This window comes from Dermacentor albipictus, chromosome 4 (assembly GCF_038994185.2).
Source record: "Dermacentor albipictus isolate Rhodes 1998 colony chromosome 4, USDA_Dalb.pri_finalv2, whole genome shotgun sequence".
NCBI lineage: Eukaryota > Metazoa > Arthropoda > Arachnida > Ixodida > Ixodidae > Dermacentor > Dermacentor albipictus.
The window spans coordinates 97,836,102-97,849,991 of NC_091824.1; the positions used below are offsets into that span (position 1 = coordinate 97,836,102).

Sequence of the window (13,890 nt, forward strand, 5' to 3'; positions counted from 1 at the left end):
CATGCGCGAAATGGCGTTCAGAGTAATTAGCAGCAGCAGCCAGGTATTCATTAAAGAAGCGCCGTTCGGTGGTGCAGCAACCCTGGCTGCCCATTCCCAATGGCTTATTAGCAATGCGTCGAAAGTCCAGGAGAGTGGTGAAGGAAAGAAGGGCCGTGGGCAAAATCGAGCTGCCCTCACTGCGCCTCTTTACGCAGACTGCCAGCCTCAAAGAGTAAAGAGGGGGTGGGAGAAAGAAGCAGGAGCAGGAGGGATGAAGGAGTCATCTGCGCACATGCAGAACGCCCAGCGTATGATGCGAATGCATTGAATAACCTTCGATGCACCTGGCATTACTAATTCCAGATGCGTAATGAACTTCCCTCTCTAACGCGTCCACGCATTAGAGAGGGAAGGCTCAAGGGCGCCAAGGCTCTGAACTTTGCTATCTGGCTTTAACTTATTACTTATCAGAGATTTACGTATAAATGACGGAGCATTTGGGAAACTTTTTATTGCTGTTCTTAACCTTATGAAGGCGGACGGTAAAGTCGATTTTTGAAGCAGGGGTTTTTTAATAAAAGAAAATGTTAGACTGAAATGGAAACCGAAGTGGGATAAGCCTGGAACTTGATCAGTTAGTGCCATTACGTAGCAGGGGATAGAACGCTAAGCAATAATAATCCATTAAGAAATAAGCGCAATCAGAGAGCTGTTTCACTTCAGAACATAGCTACTCTATCAAAAGTGCGAGCACCATTTGAGGAACAGCTCGGCTACGCTCATTGCTTTCAGACGATTCAGTATTTGTGTAGAATATTTAAGTCGACTATTGCGTAAGAGTAAAGGCGTCGTGCTTTATGCCGCCAGGCGCTGTGCTTCCGTAGCTACGACGGGCTGCGCACTGGTGAAGTCTAGCTGATCGCTAAGCGTGAATAAATTATGTTTGGACTCAAGACGATTTATGGCTCGCGATGATGGCGTAGTGGCTTTGGCGTGGCGCTTATTGGCTAAGCTCGAGGGCGAGGGATCGAATAGGGGCCGTGGCGGCCGCATTTTGTTGGTGGCGAAATGTAAGAACGGTCGTGTATACCGTGCATTTGGCGCCCGTGAAAGAAACCCAGGTAGTCAAAATTACTCCGGAGTCCCCCACTACGACCTGACTCATAATAACATCCTTATTTTGGCACCTGAAACTCCAGAATTAATTTTTAAAGATCTACGGTCATATGCCTTAACAATCATATGGTTTTCTATCTTTTCAATGACGTAGCTGGGTGGCACTTGCAGGTCGGAAAAGTAGCAGAAGAAGAAAACATGATATGAAGGAAGTTTCCCGAGCCAGTGTTCGTACTTATATAACCCTCCCCCGACACACACACACACACACACACACACACACACACACACACACACACACACACACACACACACACACACACACACACACACACACACACACACACACACACACACACGCATATATATATATATATATATATATATATAATTCCCGCAGTAGTAATAGTGCATGGCTATGACAGCATAGAAGATAGCAAATTTCAAGCAGTCTTGATGGAAGCAGCGCACTGATGTGTGCCACCTTGTTACCTTTGCGAAGTATTGATGTGTGAACCAATGAATTCATGAATCACGGGCTGCTTTTCAGCCGATTGATTAATGTCATTTCTGGCAAAACAGTCGATAGGTTTCAAACCACCATGAATAGAAAAGACACAGCATGACGCAGCAGGCTCAAGAGACAAAAAGGCAGCGCTCTAGCGAACAAGGGCACAGTAAAGCGTGCTTGCACGTTCCTGAGCTTGCAAGGGCATCTCGGCTTGGGTTAGGCAGTTGCCTACGCAAATGTTACACGAAGAAGGTCGTACGACAATATAGGCGATGTTTTCTTGCCGTAACGTCCCGCTGTTTTTCTATTTTACCCAAGAAGCCACGCTTCAGCGTCTTTCAGCGTTCAACCTCTTGCGTTTACACTCCACTCAAACACTGTGGGCATTTTTATGCGAAGCATATTACGAGAGCTCAACCCAGCTCCTCAGGCGCGGCGGTGTCGCCTTGAAACCACGTGACACCGTGACGTCACGACAGAGGAGAAGTGGCTTTGGCTCAACTCTTGCAAGACGGGCTGGGTGGGAATCGAACCAGGGTCTCCGGAGTGTGGGACGGAGACGCTACCACTGAGCCACGACTACTTTTTTTTTTTCTTTATTACCGGCTTGGCAAGTACATACAAATATTGTCAAATGAATCCGAATGTTAAAACGTCTAGTCTTTACTAAGACTGACGTGTCATGTTAAAATGGCTTCATCGAAGCCAAACTGTCCAACACTGAAAGCCAATTTGGCGGATCACTTAGCAGTTTCAACACTTCGCTTGTATAATTAACATTCTCGGTAAAATAATACATTGCTGGCCTTGCATCAACATCAGCATTGCGTACAGCCATACGAGTTCGCCACACACTTTGCATACACAATAGCATCAACATGTCCACCGGCACACCGTCAGGTTCAGCACATGGCAAAAACCTTATTCCGAACGCAGTGATAGGAAGCTCCTTTTTTATTGTTCTTTGCAGGATGTCCCAAAGAAAGCGGGCATCGTGGCAGTCAAGAAAAATATGTTCGACAGTTTCTTCCTTGTTACATATAAGACAGTTGTCTGACCCTGGGACAAACAAGCCCTTGCTTCTTAGCCATGGCTTAACAGGCAGTGTGCCGGTATGCAGTTTGAAAAAGAATGATTTTGTGTTAGCTCGTACAGGCATATTATTGACTCGCTTGAAAACATCTCGTTCAGGCCCTAAGTAATACATAGAACGATACACTGGTGTAGGTATAAACACTTCAACAAGATCCTTATACAACTGTTTTCGTGACACTGCAAACAAGTAGTCTTTCGAAAAACGAGCGTTTAGAAGACGTATCGCCATGGAAACTTCACGCAGATAGCCCTTTAGTGCCATCGGTTTGATTGCGTGCGACGATACAACAAAATCGGGCAAAGCGTCGCGCAATCTCACTTGGATTACCGTCCGCAGAAACCCATCGGTTTGGTCGCGGAAGAAAACAAATCTCGATACAAGTTGCTTGAAAAACAAATGCGTTAAACCAAGTCCCCCATTGCGCAATGTGTGAAACAAATTACTTCTGCTCGTGCGTTCCCACACCGAACCCCAAATAAACTCTGCAAACACTCTGTGTATTTTTTGACTACGATGCTTCAAAGCGGTACAAAAGCGCCTCTAGTGAATGCGGTGTTGCCTTAGAAACGAGCTGTTTCTAAGGCGTGCGTCTCTTGCTCAGGCGCACATTTCGTTGCCGCGCCGAACGCTGCTTTGCTCGACGCTCACCGCGTCCAATGCGGGGCGCGTAGTCGCTGCCCTGTAGCCCATTGTCTTACACCCCTTGGCGGGTCGACGGGAACGCTGTCGCGTTCCACTCTTGAAGGCGAAGCAGTAATGCATGAGTTGTTTCTTCGTCTAGCCGAACCAAATATAGCCAAGCAACAGCAGTTCACCAGGCTAAACAGTGGTTCAACAACTAAAATAAAGGCTAGTATGCTTCGCATCCTGGGCTTAACCTTACCTAAGCCACAGCCATTTTTTTTTTAATGAACCGCAGCTCCTCCCAAGAGGTTCGACTTCACCTTCGAGCGGGTGTCGGCGCACGTGACGAACCTGTCGTGCGAAGCGGACGGCGTGTTCCCGCAGCCGACGTTGTTCCTGTACCAGAGCAGCGGCCGGGACCCCGTGTCGCGACCCGTGGCCTCGGCGCCAGCGAGACTGGCTCCCCCAACTCCCGCTGAAGGCGCTGCCGGCTACCACGTGCGCCTGACGTATGCGCTGGACAGCCGCACGCTGGACGCGTCTGGTCACGTGGAGTACGTGTTCGAGTGTGTGCTTGCCATCCCGGAGACCAACTTTAGGCAGCAGCGGCGGCTAGAGTTTGAACCCGGTAAGGAGCGCGCAATAAGAAACATGGAATATTCGAGTAAGAACTGCGCACTATAGATTGCGGAACCATCAACGATGCAAAATGGTCTCTCAATGAGGCCAAGTTCTAAATATTGTCCAGTCGTAAGGGCTTGACTTGCTAGACAAATCGGGTGAAATTACAAGTCTCGTCATAACGCCATATAGTGTATCATCTCATTATTTTTCTACAGTGCCAGAAAAAACACAGGTAAATTTATACGCTAATACCGCTAACAATTTCGTTAGGTGGAGAGGCAGCCACGCAGGTTTATTTGTATTGCTTGTGTTGTGGATTCAAATTGGATTTGAATTATTTAATGGGCCGTCTTACCGCAAATGGGGGAGGGACTTTTAATGAGTTTAGCAGCATTTGGGAATTAACGGTGATTTAGGCCGGCGGCCCCAGACTTAAATTAACCATATTTTTCAAAGCCATTAATTTACTTCGTTCACAGGAACCTCCACGAAAAAATTCACATCTATCCGAACATCTTTTTACATGTTTTCACTCGTTGCGCCGTCGGCCATTTTAGGTACTATCTATGGGTCGCGCCGACGCCGAAGGATTTTTGCGTAATGGGTCATATAATGTTTTCTCATTAAAAGTGACGATAATTCGCCTTCCTAACATTTCTGAGAAGCAGTCAGAGAAAGGAAAATGAGAGCGTGAACTTTATTTCTCGGGCCCCCGAATGGAGCGTGACTTGCTTCATTACCCATTTTTTGTTGTACGGGAGCACAAAGAGTGCTCGGATCTCTGGTTTTGTGCCTGTGCGCACACGTTCGCATTCCTAGACCGGCTTTGAAGCAAGAGGCTGGATTTAAGAGACGCCACGCACTCAAGGCGCCTTCCTATAGGGCATAACAACAGAATCGAGGAATTTTTTGAACGCAACGAACGAGTAACCGGGTAATGGCGAGTGCGAAATTCCAGACGCTGTTTTGCAAGGCGTGAGCGCGAGGAGCCCAGAGAGGCGATATCAACCGGCAAACAGCGCACACAAATGCAACAGACCCACGAGGATATGTGGCCTGCAAGAGAAAGCAAGAGGCTTGGATTTCCAGAGATTCGCAGGAGCCAAACCATTTCGGAGTTATTTCGTCACGTACGGCGACAGTGACAGAACGAATGCGAAGGAAGCGGCAAATGGGAGAGGCAGAAAGGGTTTGATCTGAGGCGCGGTTTCTCTGGCGCTCCACGTCTTTTGAATGGAAAGGCTCGCGCACGTCCTGCATGCCGACATGAAGCAATCCTGCTGCGTAGTTTCTTTTTTTTTATTGCCTTTTGCCAGCAATGTCCTCAGCTCTTCTGCTATATCGCCTGGGAAACATATGGCCGCTTTCGCTTGTAGAAAGCCGCGCGCGGCGAACTGTTCAATCTGCATGCCGAATGCGGCCGTGCGGTGCTTCTGCCGCGCAGAATCTTGAGGATTGTCGCGGCTTCTCAAGAAGCTTAACGGCAACCATTCTTGCCATGCACGCTCACGACAAGCGTATTCGCTTCTCGCTGCAGCGTTTTCTGGCTGCCGCCGATATTCGAAACTTTCCTTATCGTCATTGTTCACCGGGTTTTGCACCAACGGCGAAGGCGTGCCTGTCACTCGCAGAGTCGCCTTCGTTGCCATGACAACTGACAAGAGCCCGCACTATAAGCCTTCGGCTCGCTGTTGACGTCGAGACTTGAGAGCACTATACTTCTTGGTCTCTTTGGCACTGTCATCTGACTTCAGTGCGCATTGTCGGCTGCTAGCGCTGCACGCATTTATGAAATTCTTTAAAGTGAAGAACTTCCTATTCACAAAAATCTTGTTGACCCGTGTACCCCAATTATTATACGGAAAAGCTTCGAACGAAACTAACCTAAAGAGCATAAAAATGTATAATTTCGAGTAGCTTTTTTTTGCGGTATGAGAATTTGTTGTTTGTTGCTATATTGTCGAAACTGACCGCTGTCAAATGTGTCGAAAGTCGAATGCATTGCGCAAGTGTTTACGTTGATGTTAGATATGATCGTTGTAAGACATTTCTCTGCCTAACGAAGACAGCTTATCAATAGCTGGTGTTTTCTAGAATGATATATATGCACTCGTGGTGAGTTCGCGCTATCAGCACAACTGCCATGCTGACGAGGTATCGACTGCACATGCGCAGCCAGCGCGTGGAGAATGTTGAATGCTGCAGCTGCTTGAAGAAAAATAATACACCCATCAACATACTACACAATGAAAAGTATTATGAATGGATTTAGTATATTTATGTTGATGTCAAAATACACTCGTATAACATCCACTTAGTATTTACGTACGTCAGAAGCTGATTTATTCACAAAGCTTTTCTTTCGTATGGGTTACTTTCCATTGGCTTGCCGCATTTGCCAATGATATGTCCAGCATCACGAATGGCTGAAATTTTATCTTACGAACAATTCTAGCTTCAGAGGTTTTCGTGAATAGGCGCACAGTTTTATCGACGCCGCATTGCTCTCGCTTTTCACAGCTGCATGGAGCCATACTCTTGTCTTACAATGGCTCGTTGTCGTGCTGTTTCCATCAGCGACTTCGTCAGGGAGCGTGTGGTCATGTCGACATATGTTCCGCTAACAAGTGGCCTTCTTGCGCTTTTGTCTGCTAGTTTGTTTTTATGGTACGTTTAGGCATGGCTAAACCATCATATCATAAACTTTATTCGTAATAGAGCGAGAAAAGAAAGAGAGTAAAGGCAACGAGGAAGGCGGAAACAGAAAAAAGATGGACAGACAGAGAAAATGAGCAGTACGTGTTCACAGCAGGACGCACAGCACCACTACAGTAGGCAACTGTGACTGGCATTTCCCCAGATCTACAGTAGTGCACGAAAAGCTTTCTGCGCCATCAAAAGATGTGGCCAGGTTCCAAGGATTTCGGTTTCAGAAATTGTTCTGCAAGAGTCCTGTAAGCTTAGTGCAGTCTGTAAAGATCTGCGCTATAGAAGTCGTATTGAGGACCCTTAGATAAGCGAAACAGGGATGGCTCTTGCGTCCACACGCCCCTCTAGATAGTTAGCTTTCTTTCCCCTTTTGGCACCGCAGTGGCAGAAAGGCGTCTTTCAGAGCTCCTCGAGCTGGAAGCTTAGACCTGTTTTGCTCTAGAGGTCACACGCTTTAATAATATTCAACGTACTTCCTGCATGTTGGTGCAAACGTTCGTATGCGAACGTCAGCCCTTCGATGACGCTTTAGTGGTCGGTGCCATTTGAAATGCAGAACTCCTTCGTCCGCGAGAATCTGTTTGCCAAAGAAGTTCTGGGCAATTATTTCGCGCCCATGGTTTCACAAAAATACAGATTTGGGGTCGATAACGTGGGCGCAACATATTCTGTTTTCTGTGAAATGCCGTTATGGTAAGGGCGCTTGCCCGTAGGGGGACAACGAACAATCAAGCTCTATAGATGTAAAGAAAGACAACTCGTCAAACAACACTCCCTTGAATCTTCTACGAGATGGCTCTTCCTCATCTCTTCCACTTCATTATTATGATCATGAAGATTCATCGGTGATTGCGATTCTCACTAATGCGAATTTTGAGCGCAGCTGTTTATACTCCATTCCATGCATAGCAGTAAACGCCTGGAAGGGAAGCAAGAAGTTCGGTCAAGAAAAGTTATCGCTCCGCGCGTGCCGTCCACGCTTCCGTGCGCGCCAACAGCGTTCGCTCGCGCGAGCATGCACGTGAGGCCCCTCGCGACGACTTGCAAATAAAAAACCCGAAAAGAACAACACAAATAAAAATGATCTAAAGCAACGCATTAGCAGCCGTATACCACAGTTTGTTTGTTTCTGAGGATTAAAACATGTTTCATTCCATACTATAATTCAATATAAACAACAGTGGCATGCAATTGTGATAAAAAAACATCGAACTATATTCAAGTGCGAACGAAGCCACTGCAAAGTCTCTCTATTTTTAGCCTCCGCAGCATTGACTGCTATCTATGGAACGGAGTATAGACGTTTTGAATTCGCGATATATAGTTGCAAAGAGCTCTGAAAGACAAGGTCCTCCGGCGGCATCACGGATCCTCAGCTCGGGCAGCTAATTTAGCAGCTGCAGCAGTCGAAGGTCTTTCACCGGTTGCATCGCTCATTCTTCAGAAAGATCTGGATGACGCTATTTTGTGTTATGATTGTATTTTCACGTGGTAGTGACAATGAAGAACGGCACGATGTCGAAATTGTGAGTTACAAATTTAACTCTTCATTGAGTGAACTTGTGCCCAGCAAAACAAGTAACACTCAAGCACAACCATAGCGGCCAGCAGAGACAGCGTTTGTCATAAATCTGATCTGCGGGTCAAGCACGTCGGCTTTTATACATGACTCGTCGAAGGTTCCGGTTCAATCGCTGGCGCCCGCATGGCTTCCAGGAAGTAGTACACAACTCGCGTCGAGCAAGCAATCAGATTACAAAAATCGCAAACCATGACACTTGAAACAAGCGCGAACGATACTAAACCAAGCAAACCAAACAAGTGCGAGCGAGAGCTGACGCAAGCAGACGATAGCAGGAAACAATCAGTCGGGCTGGTTCGCATGAAACCGGTTTACCACGTGCGTCATCGAAGGGGCCTCTCTCATTGGTCTGTGAAGTCCGCGGCTCGCGTCTTTCATTTCCCGCTGGCGTTCGCTCTTTCACCTTTCACTGTGAACATTCACTCGGTTACGCCGCAGACGCCACCGGACACGACGCTCGCCGCAGGAACGGTCGCCTAAGAGCTGGGCTCTAAGATGATTATTATTACTAATTTTCCGACGGGGAACGCTTTGAGCGCATAATGGCTTTAATAACGTTATCGCTCTGAAAGATCTGAGACTTCGCGAGTGTCGCAGCCTATTCACCAGCGATACAGGCCTCTCTATAGTGAGATCACAAGCGCGAGGCGAACAGCGTAGCACATTCTGCAAGCTACCCGAATCCCGGCGACTTTTGTACGTATTCTATGATGCCACACGTATGAATACATGGACAGCCTTAAGTCGCGTGGTTTGGTTTTGATCCTCACCGGTTGTGAAGGAGGAGGAGACCGTTGTAGGCTGCAGGTCTTTCTATCCTTGCAGGAAAAGCAGGCGATAGTTCCGCCAGAGCGCCTCCTTTCCGAAAAGTTCGTCACCCTTAAAATTAAAAAGTGCAGCGCCAGACGGGTGAACAAGACGAAGTACCCGCAGCCTTTGATCAATTCTGCGCATGGTGACACACGGAGCGGCTTACCCCTTGACACAAAGCCCTGAAATCAATGCGCCAAGCGTTACTAATCACTGGCTAAGTCACCACTATACTTGAGAACTTCGGTAGGAGTCGGGACACATAACGGAGACGCACGACTACACAAGATAGGGCTCACCGGTTGTGCTTACAGCTACGTGTTTATCCAAAGTGTTCCTTTGCATTAGGGACACAAATTTGTCCTGCAAGCAGTTTAATTTGTGTCACTTATCTCTGCAGTGAGTGTGTCTGCGTTTGCACTGTCCAGCCAGAAGCCCGCGCAAATATGTTCAATAGATTCTGCCTTCGCCCTGAATATACAGTCATAAAAAGCTTTAGAACAAGCACATATATTTCTTTGACGCTCAAAGGAGAATATACTATTGTGCGATACGAATTACTCAAGCTCGAAACTTTTGCTATTCTCGGACTGAGTGTTACATCATGCGTAGCTCAAATGTGCATAAACAGAAATATAACATGTGCGCCATACACGCGACACAACGCAATATCAATAATCGGCCGTGCATGTGATAGCCGTATCACGGAAAAAAAGAAAAAAAGAAATAATCATCAACAATCAGTGCCAGGTATACAGGCTTTTGACTGCCATAAAGAACGATAAACGAAAAGCAAAAGAACTGAACAATATCAAAATGAAAGGCGATAAACTTGGAAGTTTCTCGGGCTAGCGGCGACCAGGTTCCGCCGCATGCGGCGCAGGGCGGCAGTGCCAAGAATATTGTGGGCCGAGCGCGCGTCGAGTCCCAGCAGCGCTAATTGGTGTATTCCCTTACTACAGAACACACGTGTACATCTGTGTCCCTAGTTTAAATAGACGACCCAACCGCTGCCTGCACGCCGATAGCTCTGCGTAGCCTCTGCGGTAGCCTGGAGGCACCGCTCTATGCTAACACGGCCCGACAAATTGCGCCGAAAGCGACAAGTGCCGCTTTCAGGCAGCACCGGGAATGAAGCGAAGGTTCCCTTAAAAATGAGACGAGCACTGAGGGCCAAACACGGCACCATTAACGAGATGCAGGAAAGATCGCCTCGGTGCAACTGTGCGCATCCACGTAGGCGAGCACCAGCAAAGAAGGCTGGAGCTTACCGGTGCTCCTGGGAAGCGTCGTCGTCTTGTTTGTGTTGTGTTGCGAGTGAAACACGTGCGGCGTTCTACAAGCGCGAGCAAGATGTGTTGCAAGTATCAAGTGTCTGACTAGCACCGCGCGTGAACTGGAATTCATAAAAGAGAAATGCGTATGTGACGGTATGCGTCGCATTTGTCGTCTTGGTTGACGACGCCGGGCTTAGAGGGTGCATTCGAATGTAGTAGGTTCTAAAAAGAGAGAAGCGAGAAACACAGGGGAGTAAGCCAGTGCAAGAGCAAGCTGGCTACCATTGACTGACTGATTTCGTGGGTCTTTAACGTCCGATCGGCCCCTGAGCAGGCTCTGAATTTGGGACCCTTGCCTATGTACTGTTTTTGTATTGAACAAATTGTATCATGAACCAATTAGAAATTGAGTGGGAAAAGCAGCATTGGTGGCTCCGAAATAATTTTGACCACTTGGGATTCTCTAACCTGCGCTTCAACTTGTGTTGGGGCAGTGGTCGTTCTAATTTTTACAGCAATGTTAGCTTCCTGCTATGTGGCTAATATTGTTACTTTGGTACGCGCGGCCGTGCTGCTACGCGAACAACTTATCGGCTCACCTTTCTGCCCACTGCACGCGGTTTAACTCGCGAGCCACATGTTCGCATGTTACTACTTCGACAGTGGTTTCGCTGTTTTCTGCTTTCGCGCTTTTCTATTGTCCGTCTTTTAAATACGTCGCACACAGACTTATCCAAATATAATGGTGTTTGAAGCGGAGCTAGGAGACGGTTATACCTAAAGAACATTGGCGGCTGTGCCCGTTTGGCTTGCGTCCGATGAAACTGGCCGCGTCACTGTAACCTGTAGCTATCTCCATTACCACTTTACACGTTAGGCGTAACTGCTAACTTTATTTTGACTGTAAGCTAAACTTCAAGTACCTTCTAGGCGTTTTTGTGCTGCAAGCTAATTGCTTGCGGTGCGGCATTGAATATTTCAACGTACCGCTTTCATTTCTATTTTGACATTGCACCGAAGGTCATTCTTCTGATCACGTGGTGCAGGACGATTGGTTGGAGCGGCGAGCCGACTCCACACCGTGGACATTTTGCTGAGGGTGCTGACAGGCGCACTCGCCCTGATGGATCTCGCATAGCAACGGGCACGCGAGCAAGGGGGCTACGCCGTCTGAATCAAAGTGAGTACAGGTAACGGCGTTTTGTAATGGTGAATATATTTGTTAACCTGCTCTTTAATCTACGAGAGCGCAAATCTGTTACTCTGTCAGTAACCATGCCCGCGTTATACCCAAGCAAATATAATTCATGTAAGAGAATAGTTACATGGTAGTTGCGTTATGCAGAGAATGATTGCGTGGTACATTAAAAACAAGAGCAAAACGAGAAGTATGTAAAAAAAAAAGTGTTTCATAGTGTTCCAGAGAAGCCAGGACCAGGATTGACACGTAGAAGCTGGTAAATAAACGCGCACCAAAAAGGTATTTGAGAAATACATTGAGTGAAACACGCAAACGAAGAAAAGAAAGAGAAAGAGACGTATAGCGTAAGTGGTTTGCCTCGCATAAACACTTCGCAATACACTAACCATACCTTCCGTTTATATTCTCGTTGCAGACCAAAGAACCAAGTAGGAGAACCGCGTGCATTTCACAGAGTCGGCTGTAGAAAGACGTCCTCGCCAGTGACGCCGTCGCTAAAAAGAGAGCGGTGCCCGAAACGTCGGTCACCGCTCCCACTATGTCACCCGTCACGGACATCCAGGTCCACAAGCATCAGTGCCTCCTGTTCTTCAGCGTGCAGAGCGCGAGCGTGTGTGTCGACGATGCGTGAACCTCTGCGTGTGCACACGCGCGTGTGTGTGTATGTGTGCGTGTGCGTGCTTGGGACTCGCTCGCTCCCCGTGACTATGGACAGCAGCGCACACTCGAAACCTCAGAGCCCGCTTCACCGTTCGCTGCCCCGATTCCCCTTACCCGCACCGCCGTTATTCTTTCCCGAATCGTGTCGCACTTTCTCGAGACTCCGCATGGCACTTCCTCACGTTCCAGCACGTTGGCTGCGTCCCCGCTAACGACCGCACTTGCACAATGTTTGTTCGAAAGCAACGCGTTCGATTCAGTGAATACGACGTGTAGTCTTTTATCGCCGCTACTTTCGTGTTGCGGGATAAACGTAATGCTGTAGGGCGTAATATTTTCCTCCAGAGTCCGTTATGGCAGCGCGAACGAAAGATTCCACCTTGCCCTGGAAATGAACGTATGCCGAGGGTAAGAAAAAAAAAGAAAGCCGCGGGATAGATGCTGCTTAAGAGTGCGGTAACTGACAGGTAACGTAGTAAAAGGAAAATTTCTGCAGGAATGTTATATCACACAGTTCAAATCAACGCTTGTGCGCCCCACAGAGCGCCTGTCGCAGAGTACGAAGAAGTGTTGGCCATGTTTTTACTTAGAAGGTTTGAAATTTTTTAGGCGCTTAGTGCTGTTTACCGTTTCTTTTGTAGCAAATTACGGTCTGAGTTTCTGTGAAGGTGTGCTTTTTGTGAAGTAAAAGGAATAGAAGAACTAACGGCTTGGTTTACTTAGTTGTCGTTCCAGTAATCTTTTCGTGTGCAATAAGCTTCAGCTATAATTCGCACCTCTGCATTCTGAAAGACTCCTATAGCGCACGGTATAATCACCAAGCAGGCGCCATTGCCAAACGAAGTTTCTGAGAACAAAAAAAGAATGGAAAACGAGCGTAGTCCAGAAAAATACACGAGCGTTCATACTACCGTATCGTCCATTGTAGCGCGACAAGAGAATTTTCGCCTGGAAACAAATGAATTTTTTTTTAGGAACACAATATTGACTTATCTTCGACTTACGCTTGCCACAGGGAAACGTTTTGTCATCACCCCATGTCCTAAGAATGCTGTATTTTGTATGTTTCCGCAAGTTTATATGTAAAAGGTTCCTCCTATAACATGTTATAAAAGTTTGTTCCCACCGATGTCAAGCATGTGTCTCAATTTTGTTTAATTAATTGAGCGTCATTACAGCTACAGACAAACAAAAAAGAAAAGTGACTACATTTATCCAGCCGTGATTTTATAGCATAAAGAGAGAGACAGAGATAGAGCCAGCGAAGAAAAAGTAGGGAAGCCAACCAGGCACCCGTCTGGTTTGCTACCTTACGCAGGGGAGAGGAGCTTAAGCGATGAAAAAGAAAGATAGGAGAGAAAACACCGAGGGAGCCGCTTTGCCAGGAGGTGTACATCGATACGACAGTCGCTCAATGTGGTCTGCCGGATTCACGATCCGCACAAATGCACGTAAGGCTTTCTAGGCTTGCAAGGCTGGTGATCTTGAACACAGGTGACCCCACATGATCGCCACACAATCCCATATTCGAAGGGGATTCACTTGTTTTTTATGTGAATGCGAATCTACTCGGCGGGAAACCGATTAGCGACCAACTGACAGGCAGTCTGACCGACCGACCGACCGACCGACCGACCGACCGACCGACCGACCGACCGACCGACCGACCGACCGACCGACCGACCGACCGACCGACCG

The 13,890-nt window shown here is 47.4% G+C and overlaps 1 protein-coding gene across 1 annotated transcript in view; it reads left to right on the top strand.

Annotated features, from left to right (window-relative positions):
* Nucleotides 1-13,321, top strand: part of LOC135911421 (uncharacterized) — a 121,754-nt gene extending 108,433 nt beyond the window's left edge. Inside the window, exons 3-5 of the mRNA XM_065443709.1 lie at nt 3,625-3,957; nt 11,378-11,511; nt 11,948-13,321. Coding sequence (XP_065299781.1) covers nt 3,625-3,957; nt 11,378-11,469 — 425 coding nt within the window. The 3' untranslated portion in view covers nt 11,470-11,511; nt 11,948-13,321. The remainder of the gene's footprint in view (nt 1-3,624; nt 3,958-11,377; nt 11,512-11,947) is intronic.
* Nucleotides 13,322-13,890: the final 569 nt, after the last annotated feature.